This window comes from Sminthopsis crassicaudata, chromosome 2 (assembly GCF_048593235.1).
Source record: "Sminthopsis crassicaudata isolate SCR6 chromosome 2, ASM4859323v1, whole genome shotgun sequence".
Classification (NCBI taxonomy): Eukaryota; Metazoa; Chordata; class Mammalia; order Dasyuromorphia; family Dasyuridae; genus Sminthopsis; species Sminthopsis crassicaudata.
In genome coordinates this window covers 342694545-342709443 of record NC_133618.1, presented here as the reverse complement: position 1 = coordinate 342709443, position 14899 = coordinate 342694545, and the positions used below count along the sequence as shown (strand labels likewise).

The window sequence follows — 14899 nt, the reverse complement described above, 5'->3', positions numbered from 1 at the left end:
TATATCTATATCTATATATATATAGATATAGATATAGATATACACACATATATATGTATGTATGTACATATATATCTACATATAGATATATATGTACATACATACATATATGTATATAGTGAATAAACACAAAGTAAATATAAGGTAGTCAGGGAGGAAGAGTACCAGTAATAGAGGGGAGACTAAGAAATATTTACTTTGAAAGAAAGTGGTGCTTGAGCAGAGTAATGAGGAGAGATAATGTATGGAAAGTCATCAGTGCAAAGGTATGGAGGCAAGAGATGGAATGTTATGTGTAAAAAGCTGAAAGAAGCAAGTTGGTCTTGAAGCAGATTGTGATCCCTTAAGAAACTGTATTTCCTTTTGATCTATGATCCCTTTCAGAGTCTCAACCATTCCTGGGGAAGGCATATCCTCCCCAGATAAGTTATCTTTTCAGGATGCTAGGGCCTTTGATTCAATTAGAAATCCTGGGCTTGTTAATAAAGTGTTGTTAATTCCAATAGGAGATCCGGGCTGTCCCAGACCCCACAAGGTCTGATCTGCTTGGGTTGTCCCAGTCCCCACTAAGACGCAGTATAACAGCTTCCTTCAATGAAGATCTTTTGCAGATGGAACCAGATAGCTCACTCAGCTATCAGGATCCTTCTATCCACTGAGAACTGCATTCTGTCAGTACAAAACTCCATTTTCCAATAGATCTGCCACTGTAGAAGTCGTCTCTTGGTAAACTGATTTCTATCCAACAATAAGCTTTCATTTTGCAACTAATAATTCGTGAATGAGTAAATTATTTCACTCCTAGAACCTGTGACGTATTAAAAGGGTATTCTTAACAACTCTCTTATAGCCACTAACCTCTAGACTACCAGGAATCTAGACCACTCAAACTGCATCATGCTGGAGTGTAGAATGCAGGGACTGGGATATGAAGGAACTTTAAAAGCTAAACAGGAATTTCTATTTGATTCTAGAAGTACTAGAAAACAATTAGAATACAATGAATAGGGAAATATCATCATATCTGCATTTAAGGAAAATCACAGCTGTATTTAGGAGTTATAGTCAGACTTAAGGCAAGTATGTTAATTAAGAGGCTACTATAATGATCTAGTTGAGATATGGAAATGGCTTAAACTGATCTAATGGCTCATTGAGTAGAGAGAAAGGAAATAGCAACAAAAGGCAACTAGTTAGGTATTTAGGGTGAGGGAGAGTGAGAAATCAAGAATAACATTGAGATTTCAAAAACAGAAGACTGAAATAATGGTGGTACCTTAGACTGAAATAGAGAAGCGTGCTAGAAGGGTATACTTTGAGGAAAAGATGGGTTTTGTTCTGTATATGCTGAATTTGAGCTATCTACAGGATATCCTGTTGATTAAACTCATGAGAAAAAAACCATAGCTAATAACAGAGATCTGAGACTCATCTAAAAGATGATAACATCTGTGAGGTAATAACAAGACTCCTGAAAACTAAAGAAGGCCTATGACAAATCCTTGAGGTATATTTCTACTTAGAGGGGTGTGTGTGTGATATGAATAATTAGCCAATAAAGGAAACTGAGAAGGAGCAATTAGATAAGTAGGAAAAAAAAAACCCCAGGAGAGTAAAAGTGTCATGAACATCTAGAAAGAAAGGAAATATTAAGTATATAGAAGGAAAAAAGGTGTAACATGATCAAATGAAGCAAAGACATCACTAAGGATCATGATAAGACAAAATATCATTAGATATAGCAATTAAGATTACTATGGGAAAAGAAAGTTCAATGAGCACAGTTTTAAAGCATTACTAAGAGATGTAGGATTTTGTGATACTGAAGAAAAATATAGGGAAAAAAGATGAAAGTCTGGAGGGAGATTTAAGTATTTTATATATGTAAAGGTTTACAAAAATATAATCTTTAATATTTCTTATTGTTTGGCATTTTTACTGATGTAAAACATTCATATCATTTGCTGCACCAGAGCAAGATATGGTAATAACTTCTTACCAGCAGTATGTGTTTCAAGTTTATTGAACAAATCCCTCCAGGCCAAATCCTGGAAGAAGTTGTTATACCGATGATCAACAGAACCAAGATATTTAGCCACTGGATGAGAACCTAGAGCAAAGAAAATGAACTAAGAGTCACTTAATGAATATGAAGTACAAATTTTGTATGCATAATGGTACTTGTAAAGAAATAGGGATTAGATGGCTATTTTCTTAGCACATTTAACATGGTGACCATTCAGATTAGTTTATTATGCACATGGTCATTTTGTTCATTTTAAATTAATTTTCTGGAAGAAGTTCTTTTCTATATAATTTTTAATTCTCAGAGCTCACTTTTAAAAAAAGGCAAGACATTGAAATGTTATTTCTTTGAGTAGGCCAATGTAATTTATACTTGTTTTTGGATTTATAAGAGAAAATGTGAGAAAAGACAAATTTTCTTAAAATGTCACTTTACTATTAAAAAAAAATTAACACAACAATATTTCTACCCTGCAAATAAAAGTGTTAAATACTCTTCTTAGTTAACAAACATAGAGGAGTTGTCCTAAGGAAAAAAGTGAAAATCAAAGCTGCTAAACTATAGATATCAATAAACATTTATTAGTTTTCTATGTATTCTATTTGTGTTTACTATATAACAGGAAATGTTAAATGCTAGGGATAAAAAGGAACTTACATTTAATGGACACAATGTACTTAAAAAGTATATGCACATTAGGGTACTGGAAAGTTGTCTTAAGATCATGGGAGCTGGGAAAGACCTCTTAAAGAAGATGATACTTGAGCTGACTATTAAAGCAAACCAGGTATTCAAAACATAGCCACTATTGTGACCTGTAAAACTCAATTACTGCTAGAATCAAATAAAACATAATTGGGAAATATATAACAAAAGAAATAAAAATACATTAATCTGTTGTTTTCTAAGTCAAAATATGGGCTGCAGGAATCTGTTTCTAATTGAGCTTGATACAATCATTCTAAAAGATCATAGTGAGGGAGAGCATTTAAGGCATAAGGGACAGCCAGTAAAAAGACATGGACATAAAAGAGGGAACATCATATATACTAGAAAGAGTAAATATATCAATATGATTGCATAGTAGAGAGTATAGAAGGGAATAATATGTAGGAATATTAGAAAGATGGAAAGGCACAGGAATGCAAAGAACATACATGTAAGCAAAATTACTAACAGAATAAAAAACTTTTTTTTACTTGATCCTAGAGATAATAGCAAGATATTGGAGTATAAATGAATATGGAGGAGACATGGTCAATTCTGTGCTTTTGGAAAAATCATGTCAGCTGTGTGCAGGACAGATTGGAACGCTGAGAGACAGAGAAGATAGTCAACAATGGCAAATGCTACAAAGAGGTCAAGGGAAAATGAAAAAAGATCTGGCAATAAAAAGATGACTAATAGCTGAAGATAGTAGTTTCAGTTGAATGATGAGAAGATAAATATCACAGGATTTAGAAAACAGTTAAGGGCAAGATAATTGTATAAATATGTATGCATATATTGGTTTTAACATATATTGGACTACTTGCTATCTAGGGGAGGGAGTAGGGAAAGGGAAGGAAAAATTGGAATACAAACTTTTGCAAGGGCTTATGTTGAATAAGTGTCCATGCATATGATTTTGAAAAATAAAGAGCTTTAATAAAGGGGAAAAAAAGAAAAGAAAAGAAAATACATTAAAAAAATTAAAGAAAAAAGACAGTGAAGGCACTAAGTATAGATAGATGCCTTTTTCAAATTTAATTGAGAAGGGAAGTGTAGGATTGTGACTGTTGAAGATGGCTCACTAGTGAGACTTTTCCCCTTTTTTATTTTTAAAGAATGAAGCAAACTTAGAATGATTATGGCCAGCAGGTAAAGGACTAGAATATAAGAACAGATTGAAGATCGGAAAAAGATAGCTGGGATAATTAGATGGGAAGAAATGAGATCAAAAGTATATATAATGTTATTTGGCCTTCATTTTGAGGAGGACCAATGACATTTTGGCATTAATTTGCATGGGAGCTGGATTTAAGTGAGGCAGAAATGCACAAAGTAATCAGTCTTATTCTCTTTTCTAGAGACATCAAAATCTAACAGCAAGACAAAAGTCAGGACAACTGACTATGGTCTAGAATACAATAGAGAAGAGCTTCTTAAATTTTTTCCATTTGCAGCTCCTTTTCACCCAAGAACTTTTTACATGATCCTGGCATATAAGTATATAATACAGGTATAAACATCAAACATTTAACTGATAATAAATCATAATTTTATAATCCTCCATACTCAGTTTATGAGATAATTATGAGAAATTGGGGTTCATGAACCCCAATTTAAGAAGCTGCACACTAGATAACATTGGCATCTTTGATGTCAGAATAAGAAGGATAAGAAGTAAGACTGTAAAGAGTTAATAATACTGAAAAAAGAAAGTGAAAGCACCTATTGTAAAAGGCTTTCTCAAGGAATTTCGAGACACAGAAAAGTACAGGATGATAACTAGTGGGAATATTAAATAAGAGAAAAATCAAGAAAGATCTTTTGTTTTTTTTTATGGATGGGGAGTAACATGGATATGATTGTAGGCCATAGAAGAACAGCCAGTAGACAGGAAGTGATTGAAGATTAATGAGATAAGTAAGGATTATAAAAGAGGAAGTCTGCTGAAAAAGACAGGATGAAATGGAATCACTTGTGCATAGAGAGGTGCAAGGAGGAAAGATCTGAACTCAGGTCCTCTTTCCATTGGGATAGCTGCCCCAACAAATTGATTTACTAAATACAAGTACATACTGCTAGGAATTAGAGGATATGCACAGACAAATAAAGTATGGATCCTACCTTCAAGGAGCTTACTGTCTAAGGAAGAAAAAACACATATACAAATAACTATAATAAAACGAGTAAGGCAATATACAAGAGTTGTGTGAGATTTCTCACTTACCTAATGGGATGATCAGGAACCTCATATAACCAAGCCAGTCAGGGGTTTTATGAGACAACTGTTCCACAAAAAGCCTTAATACAGCACTGAGATAGTTCTGAGCACCTGCTACAGCAATCTTCACTGGATTTGGAGGCTGAGAATTGCAGTTACAACTGAAATCAATCAACAAACTTAATTAAGCACTTACTATGTTCCACATACTGTGCTGAAAAGAATAAGAATTTTTTAGGAGTTTTTATTAAATATGTTTGCTATTTTAAAATATAATTTAATTCTTATCAATTAATGAAAATTCATCTCTTTCTCTTCCATCTCCTTTCCCACATTGAAAAAGAAAGAAAACAAAATGCTTCCAACAAAAATGTAGTCAATAAAACAAATTCTCCACACTGGCCATGCAAAAAAACCAAAACGTTTCTTTCAATCTACACTCTGAGTCTATCACCTCTCTATGTCAGGAGGTGAGTAGCATTTTTATTGCAAGTCCTCCAGTATTATGGTTGTTCCTAAGTCTTTTACTGTCCAAATGTCTGCTCACTTCACTTTGAATCATTAATTCATACAAATCTTACCGGGTTTCTCCAGAATTATACTCTTCCATTTCTATTTCTTTGGTACCACAAAAAGAGCTGCAAAGATTTTTTTCTCAATTTACATGCCTCTCTTCCAACTATAGCTGTACTGATTTTGTTTGAGCAAAAACAACTGAATATAACCAAAATTTATCTATTTTATCTGCTCTGATCTTCTCTATCTTTTGTTTGGTTATAAGCCCTGATGATCATATAGTTCTGAAAGATTACACGCATCATTTCCTCCATATCAGAATGCAAACAGTTTATCCTTGTTTAGTCCCTAATTGAACTACTCATTCAATTTGCTTTTTCATATTTCTCTTGACTCCTGAGTTTGAAACATTTCAAAGTTTCCACTTAACTTCAGTCTACCTGGACTTTAAATTTAGTATTTTGCTTTTTCTCCAATTATATGTAAACACAATTTCCAACATGTTTTAAAAAATGAACCCCCTCTAAAAGAATTCCAAATGTTCTCTTTCCCTCTCCCCCCCCCACCACTGAAAAGGGAAACAATTTGATATAGGTTATACATGTGCAATTAAGCAAAACATATTTACATATTAGTCATGTAAAAGAAAACAAACCAAAATTAAAAAAAAAACAAGAAACAATTTTCAGATAAAGAAAGTAAAGCAATTTTTAGTCATATAAAATGCTCTAAATAACTACTGATTATAGAAATGAAAAATTAAGACAACTCTGAGGTACCAATTTCATACCTCTCAGATTGGCTAAGATGACGGAAAAGATAATGATGAATTTTAGAGGAAATGTGGGAAACAGGGATACAAATGCATTGTTGGTGGAACTGTGAAATATCAAACCATTCTGGAGAACAATTCGGAACTATGTGCAAAGGGTCATAATACTCTGCAACCTTTTGACCCAGCAGTGTCTCTGAATCTGTATCCCAAAGAGATCATAAAAAAGGGGAAAAGATCCACATGTGCAAAACTGTTTGAAGCAGCACTTTTTTTTATTAATTTTTTTTCTTTTTACAAAAATGTTATGCATAGTAATTTTCCAGCATTGACAATTGCAAAACCTCTTGTTTCAACTTTCCCTCTCCTTCCCCCCACCCCTTCCCCCAGATGGCAGGTTGACCAAGACATGTTAAATATGTTAAAGTATAAGTTAAATACAATATATGTATACATGTCCAAACAGTTATTTTGCTGTACAAAAAGAATCAAACTTTGAAATAGTGTACAATTAGCCTGTGAAGCAAGTCAAAAATGTAGGCAGACAAAAATGTTGGGATTGGGAATTCTATGTAGTGGTTCATAGTCAACTCCCAGAGTTCTTTCTCTGGGTGTAGCTGATTCAGTTCATTACTGCTCTATTGGAACTGATTTGGCTCATCTCATTGTTGGAGAGGGCCTCTGCCATCAGAATTGATCATCATATAGTATTGTTGTTGAAGTATATAATGATCTTCTGGTCCTGCTCATTTCACTCAGCATCAGTTCATGTAAGTCTCTTCAGGCCTTTCTGAAATCATCTTGTTGGTCATTTCTTACAGAACAATAATATTCCATAATATTCATATACCACAATTTATTTAGCTATTCTCCAATTGATGGAAATCCACTCAGTTTCCAGTTTCTGGCCACTACAAAGAGGGCTGCCACAAACATTCTTGCACATACAGTTTCCTTTCCCTTCTTTAAAATCTCTTTGGGATATAAGACCAGTAGTAACATTGCTGGATCAAAGGGTATGCACAGTTTGAAAACTCTTCGAGCATAGTTCCAAACTGCTCTCCAGAATGACTGGATGTATTCACAATTCCACCAACAATGTATCAGTGTCCCAATTTTCCCACATCCCCTCCAACATTCGAAGCAGAACTTTTTATACCAGTCATCCAGAGCTTTCTTGGATCACTATATTGCTAAGAACAGCTAAGTCATTAATAGTTGATCATCTCAGAATATTGCTGTTATGGTGTTTTTCTAATTTTATTTATTTATTTTACTCTGTGATAGGTCATTTCCAGATTTATTTTTTTTTTTTTTTGGAAAGTATCTGGCTCATCATGTGCTATAGCCAATAGTATTCCACCAGAACTGTATTCGACAATTTGCTCATCCCTTCAATTTTCAATTTTATGCCATCACGAAAAAGTGCTATAAATATTTTGGGGGTATAGGTCACTTCCTTTCCTTAAAATTTTTTTATTTTTGCATATAGACCTAGAAGTAGTAGTGCTATGTCAAAGAATATGCATGATTTTATAGGTCTTTGGGCATAGTTCCCAATTGCTCCTCATAATAGTTAAATCAGTTCACAACTCCATCTCCAGTTTTCTCATTGCCTCCCATCCCCTTCAATATTTGTCATTTTCCTTTTCCATCCTATTAGTCAATCTGATAGATGTGAAATAGTATCTCAGATTGCTTGATCAACAACTCCAATCACTAGTGATTCAGAAAATTTTTTTCATATAGTTGTAGACAACTTTGATAATTGAGCTGAAAATTGTTCATATTTTATGACTTGGGGAATGGCTCTTATTCCAATAAATTTGACTCATTTCTCTATATATTTGAGAGATAAGGACTTTATCAGAGAAACTTCAAAAATTTTTTTCTGCTATGACTGCTAACTGTATTTCTTTCCATCCTATTTCTCCTTATTTATTACTTGAATATTTTATCTGAAAGTATTTTTCTTTGAAAGTACTCAATTTTAGGAGACAGAGTCTTTCAGGTGTTTAAAATGTTTCAGTCTTTCAGGTGGACAGTGAACTTTTTCTGGCTTCACTCACATCAATACCCGATTAAGCCTTTGAACAGATTTTGGAGTGACAGAACCCACAAATATTTGGAATGTAACAAATTTCCAGTAGAGGATATTTTGGAAGTACTTCAGGAAAAGTCTGTCTCAATTGTGAAAGGGGGAAGCCACCCAAAGCAGGTACAGCTCAGGGATCCAGGGCAGAAAGATATTCTCCTATTGGGGAATTGAATAGGAAGCTTTTAGCAAAATTATAGCAGCATTGGCTACTGGTTCAGAAGTCAGCAGATCAGAAAATTAGCTGTGAGACCTTTAATGTAACTACAGAAGGCAAATAGTGAGCATCTTAACTCCAGACAAAGGACTTGGCCATGCTTACCCAAGCATGGGAGGAAGCCAGAAGCACCAGCCCTGAGGCAGTGTAAAGAGCTGTCGCCTACAGAGGAAGCCTAAGCAAAGGGGACACTCTCCCCTTTGCCCTAAGAGCGGACCTTAACTTTTAAAAATAAGCAAAAAGAGCTCTGCCAATAGATAGCTATTATGGAGATAGAAAAGACCTCAAACCCTGAGGACACTAAAGACAAAACATCTTCAGATGAAAGTTCATATGAGTTGCTTTCCAATTCAAAAGGCTCTCTTGAAAGAATTAAAAAAGAATCTTAAAACAGGATTAGAAGAAAAATGGGGGAAAGAAATGAGAACTTGGAAAAGGAAACACAGAAATTATCTCAAAAAATTTTCTTAAAAAATAGATTTGGTGAAATGGAAAAAAAATTCAACAAACAAAACAACTCATTTAAAAGTTCAATTGGTCAAATGCAAAAGGAGGTAAAAAAGCTAACTGAAGAAAATAATTCATTAAAAATTAGAATTGAACAGATGGAAGTGAATGACAACAGGACATCAAGAATCAAACAAAACCAAAGGAAAAAAAAAGAAAGAAAGAAAGAAAAAAAGAAAGAAAAGCTAGATGATGAGAATTTAAATTACCTCATCAGAAAAACAATTGACCTGGAAAACAGGTCTAGGAGAGACAATCTAAAACTTATTGAACTACCTGAAAACCATAATGAAAAAAAGAGCCTAAATAACATCTTTCAAGAAATCATTAAGGAAAACTGCCCTGATATCCTAGAACTGTAAGGTAAAATAGCCATTGAAAGAATCTTCTGATCACCTCCTGAAAGAGACCCCAAAATGAAAACTTCAAGGAATATCATAGCTAAATTTCAGAATTATCAGATTAAGAAGAAAATACCGCAAACATCCAGAAAGAAATAATTTGAATACCAAATGAACTACTTTCAGGTTTACCCAGAACTTAGTAACTTCCACTTTAAAAGGTTCAAAGGGCTTGCAATATGATATTCCAGAGAGCAAAAGAGCTTAGACTGTAGCCAAGAATCAACTATCCAGCAAAATTTAGCATTATCTTTCAGGGAAAAAGACATTCAAGGAAATAGGGGAAAAAATTGATCTTCAAACACAGAATTCAAGAGAAATATAAAGAGGAAAAAAGGGAAGGAAAAAAAAAACTTTGATTTTTAAAGGTTAATATGTTTACATCTCCATATGGGAAGATGATATGTTTAATTCTTGAGAACTGTATTTTTGTTAGAGGTATACTTAGAAGGTGTAGGCATAATTTGACTTTATTGTAATGATATAAAAAAGAAACTGATGAGGAAAAGGGATTGTACTGAAAGAAAAAGAAGGGGGAGGTAAAATGGAGTAAACTACATCACATGAAGAGGCAAAAAAGACCTATTATAATTTAGCAAAAGAAGGGAATGGGATGAGCATTATGTGAAACTTAAACTATTTGCCTCAGAGAGAATATCAAGTATATTTAATGTGATAGCAAAATTTCCTATAGGGAAATATAGGAAGGTAAAGGGAGAGGCTAAGAGAAGAGAGAAAAGAAGTAGAAAGGAAAGGGATAAAAATGGGGAGAGGGACTGCAAAAGGGGAGGGATGATTGAGGGAGATGGTAATTAGAAGCAAAACACTGGGGAGGAGAGACAGAGGGAAAGGAATGAGGGAAAGGAAAGAGAAAGGTATAACTTGGGGAAAGTAAGATGGTGGGAAATACAGAGTTAGTAATTTTAACTGTGAATGTGGATGGGATGAACTTTCCCATAAAACAGAAATGGATAGCAGACCAGATTAAAAGCTCAAATCCTAAAATACATTCTTTATAAGAAATACATTTAAAGCAGAGTGATTCATACAGAATAAAGGTAAAAAAGTGGAGCAGAATTTGTGATGCTTCAGCAAAAGTTAAAAAAAAAAAAGGCTAGTAACCCTGATTAACTTAAATCAAGAAAAATAGCTCTAATTAAAATAGATAAGATAGGAAATTCTATCTTGCTAAAAAGTACCATAGATAATGATGTAATATCAATATGAAACATATATGCCCCAAGTGGTATAGCATCTAAATTTCTAGAGGAGAAATTAAGAGAGCTGCAACTAAGAAATAGAAAAACTATACTAGTTTGGGATCTTAACCTTGTTCTATAAGAATTTAGATGAATTGAACTACTAAATACAGTTGATTATCACATAATTTTGTTGCCCTGGTATACAATATTTTCTTGGTTCTCACTCTATTTAGAATTACTTCATGTAAATCTCTCCAGGACTCTGTGAAATCATCCTGCTGATCATTTCTTATAGAACATAATATTCCGTAATGTACATGTATCATAACTTATTCAATCATTCCCCAACTGATAGGCATTCACTCAATTTAGGAAGGTGATTCTTGGTTGAAACCCTAGCTGTTTTCTCAGGATAATAATATTCCAAGCTGATCTTTTATATAGAAGCTGCTAAATCTTGCATAATCCTGACTATGGCTCCATAATATCTGAATTGTGTGTTTTTTATTCTTTTTATTTTTTAAATTTGTTTTCTTCCTTCTTTCCTTCCTTTCTTCCTTCCTCTTTCTCTCCCTTCCTATTCTTTCCTTTCTTTCACAATTGAGATTAAATGACTTGACTAGGGTCACACAGTTAGAAAGTGTTAAGTGTCTTAGTCCAGATTTTAACTCAGGTCCTCCCGATTTCAGGGTCGGTGCTCTATTCACTGCACCATCTAGCTGCCTTTTCAGTTCTAACTTTTAAGGAACTATTTTCTTTAGTGAGGTTGTATATCTTTTTTTCCATTTGGTTGATTCTGCTCTTTTAAGGAATGTTTTCTTCAGTGAATTTTTTTGTATCTTGTTTCACACAGCTAATTCTGTTTTTCAAGGCATTCTATGCTCCACTGACTTTTGTTGCTCCTTTACCACTTCACCAAGTATGTTTTTTAAGATGTTATTTTCTTCAGTATATTTTGGTATATCTTTTTCCATACTGTTGAATCATTTCTCATTTTTTACTGTGCCAATCTCATTTTTCTTTTTACCTCTACTTTTCTTACTTGATCTTCAAAATCTTTTTTGAGCTCTCCCATGGCCTGAGATCAATTTAATCTTTTTCTTATAGGAGTTTATACTTTACTATCTTCTTTTGAGTATGTGTTTACCATTCTTCTGGCTCTAGTCTATGAGTAGTCACAAGCACTCTTTTCTGCCCTGGAACTGTGAGGAGGGTTTTATCATTTCTTGCAGTTGTAGTGGAGAGTCAAGATGGTGGATTAGAGGCAGTTATTCAACTAAACTCTGCCAAGGTTCCCCTACAAACAACTTTAAAATAATGCCTCAAATTAAATTTTGGAATGACACAGCCAACAAAAGGTCAAAATGAGACATTTTTTCTAGACTGAGAAAACTTAAGCTGTCAGTAAGAGAAATCAGTAGAAGTTTGTCTGGAGTCCATATACAAGGGATTGGCAACACTGCTAAGAGCAGCTTTGAGTGTTCTTATCCAGGGAACTGGCCAGAAAAAGATTACAGGGGATCTTTGGCTGGCATAGGGTTCAGCTGGAACTGATTGGCAACTCTATTGTCCATATGCAGTTCTGAGTTATAGGTCCAGGACAGAGGGAAGTACTACTGATAGTGTCAAAGAGAAATGCTTGTGGCTGCAGAGGATCTAGGATCCTTTCTGGATAAAGATCAAAGCACAGACCAGGAGAGTTAAGGGCCATTTTCTCTTTCAAGATCACACCATTTTGGAATTGCCCAAAACTTGCAGACCTCTAAAACTAGCTCTGAAAGCATCAATATGAAAAAGTCTGAAGCTTGGGAAAATGCAGGGAAGCAAAGATCAACTTAAACAAACTTAAAAGCAAAAAGAAAAAAAAAGCTGAACAAAAATTTATATTTAATGAAATAAAGAGCTTTCAACTATTCCTGAGGGTAAGACCAGAGCTAGCTATTCAGCTAAAAAAATTTGACATATAAACACAAAACCCAAGAGAAACACAAAAAGATAAACATAGAAGACTAATCATAATTATTTATATTCCTATGAGAGAAAATTATACATGTAATTCCTAAAAACTTAATCATTATTAGGGCAGTTAAACAAGTTTTCATAGATAGAAGGCATGTGTATGTCAGTTGTTAGGATACCCTTCCCCCCAAAATAAAGGGATGAAAAAGAGGAATGCAATAGGAGAAGGGGGAAGGGAGAGGTAGAATGGGGAAAATTTTCTTATAAAAAGGAAGTATGCAAGAAGCATCTTTTACAATGGAGGTGAAAATGAGGTGGCAGTGGCAGACAATGCTTGGATTTAACCCCATTAGAATTGGTTCAAATAGAGCAGAATACATACTTAGAGGCATACACACACATACACATACACACAGTCACTCTCTCACATACACACACACACACACACACACACACACAAAATAGGTATAGAAATGTAACTTACCCAATAGGGAAATAGGAGGGGAAAGGGATAAGAGGAGTGATTTGATAAAAGGTAGGGTAGATTAAGGGAAATAGAAGAAAATTGATTTTTTGAGGAAAGATAAAATAAAAAGAGGAAGAAACAAGAAAACGGGATTGAAGGAAATACACTGTAATCATATCTGTGAATGTGAATGGGATGAAGCAGAATCTAACAAGCTTCACCAGAAGTGAAAAAGGTAGGGTTAACAATCATGATTTTGGAAAAAGCAAAAACAAAAATAGAACTGATCAAAAGAGATAACTGAGGACATTACATCATGCTAAAAGGTATCATACTATTTGCCTTCTCAGCAGGTTGTGGAATTTACAGATTTTAGAACAGGAAGACAAATCTGAGATTTCTTTCTTGTGCACAGTTATCTTCCAGTTCTTCTCACTTAATTTTGCATCAGACTTATTATCTTAGTACTCAGGACAAGCCCTGCTTCAAGTCTCACTATTGGAAGATTCTGTAAATTGTGCCATGCTTCAGGGTAGATATTTTTCTCAGTGTTTACGTATCTTTTTGTCTCCTTATGTGGACATAGGCTAGAAAAATAACCGACTTTTACTTGACTTTATCAATTAGTACTGGCTTGTATATTTTCTAAATGTTTGTAGAGATGTAGGAGAGACCTGACTATACTATTTTCTTCCATTGCCTTATATTTGATTTGTTGATTGATTGCTTACTAATAAAATTACATAAAATAATCTCATCAAATATGATGTCCAAAAGACAGGGAGGGAAGGCACTCATAACACTGAATGTGTTATACATACAAAATTCCACCTCATCAAAACAATTTGGATATCCCAAAGAATTCAAATTGAATTATATGTGCCACTTATTTACAAACAAAAAAATGAGGTAGTTTTGTTTTCTGGGGAACTGTTTAAATTTCCTTTACGAGAGTAATAAACCACAATATTGGATCATAAATTATCAATCAATCAACACACATTTATTAAGTGCTTACTATGTGACAAGCTAAGTGCTATACACACACCTGATTGCTAAGGATAAAAAGAAGAGTCAAAAAACAGCCTTCTCCTTCAAGGTGCTCACATACTAGTGAGGGAAATAATATGTATATAAATATGCTGTATGCAAGATACATACATACTAGATGAGTAATAGCCTCAGAGAAGGTAACAGGAATCTTCTACAGGATATAGTCCTTGAGCTGATTTCTGAAAGAAGCCAGGGATTTTAAGAGTGGAAGAAAAAAAAAAAGCATTTAGTCACAGAAGACAGCCATTCAAATGTGTCAAGATGGAAGATGGAATATTGTGGGTAAGGAAAAACAAGTTGATTAATATGGCTTAAGCATATAGTGTGCAGAGAGCAATACTATCTAAAAAGGCTAGAAAGATAAGAAGGGGCCTGGCTATGAAGAGCTTTCAATGCCAAACATAAAAGTTTACATTTGATTCTAGAGGTAACAGACAGATACTGGAGTTTACTGAGTAAGGGGGGGAATGCAGGAGTGTGGGGGTCCTTTAAGAAAATCAAGTTGGGTTCTCCAGATTTCTTCCACAAATAGAACAAATTTGTACCTCCCAGATCAGTGAAAAATCAAGATGATTTGGGATAGAATAGGGTTCCTTCAGATACAACCTGAGATATGAAGACAGACCTCAGGGCTGGGGATTAACCTGTCTGAAATACCTCTGGGCTAGCTCTGCATAAATATCAAATGGGGACCCTTGGGACTAGCTGGCTGTGGCTGGACTTCAGCAGAAACCCTAGAACTTTCACCTCCCCTAC

At 34.3% G+C, this 14899-nt stretch overlaps 1 protein-coding gene across 10 annotated transcripts in view; it reads right to left on the bottom strand.

The window, feature by feature from the left end:
* The window catches only part of LOC141556459 (metastasis-associated protein MTA1), a 610678-nt gene that overhangs the window by 366237 nt on the left and 229542 nt on the right, over positions 1–14899 (bottom strand). For all 10 annotated transcript variants that reach the window (XM_074290610.1, XM_074290601.1, XM_074290609.1 and 7 more), the window contains 2 exons: positions 4962–5116; positions 2000–2110 (listed from right to left, as the gene is read on the bottom strand). In XM_074290610.1, coding sequence (XP_074146711.1) covers positions 2000–2110; positions 4962–5116 — 266 coding nt within the window. The remainder of the gene's footprint in view (positions 1–1999; positions 2111–4961; positions 5117–14899) is intronic.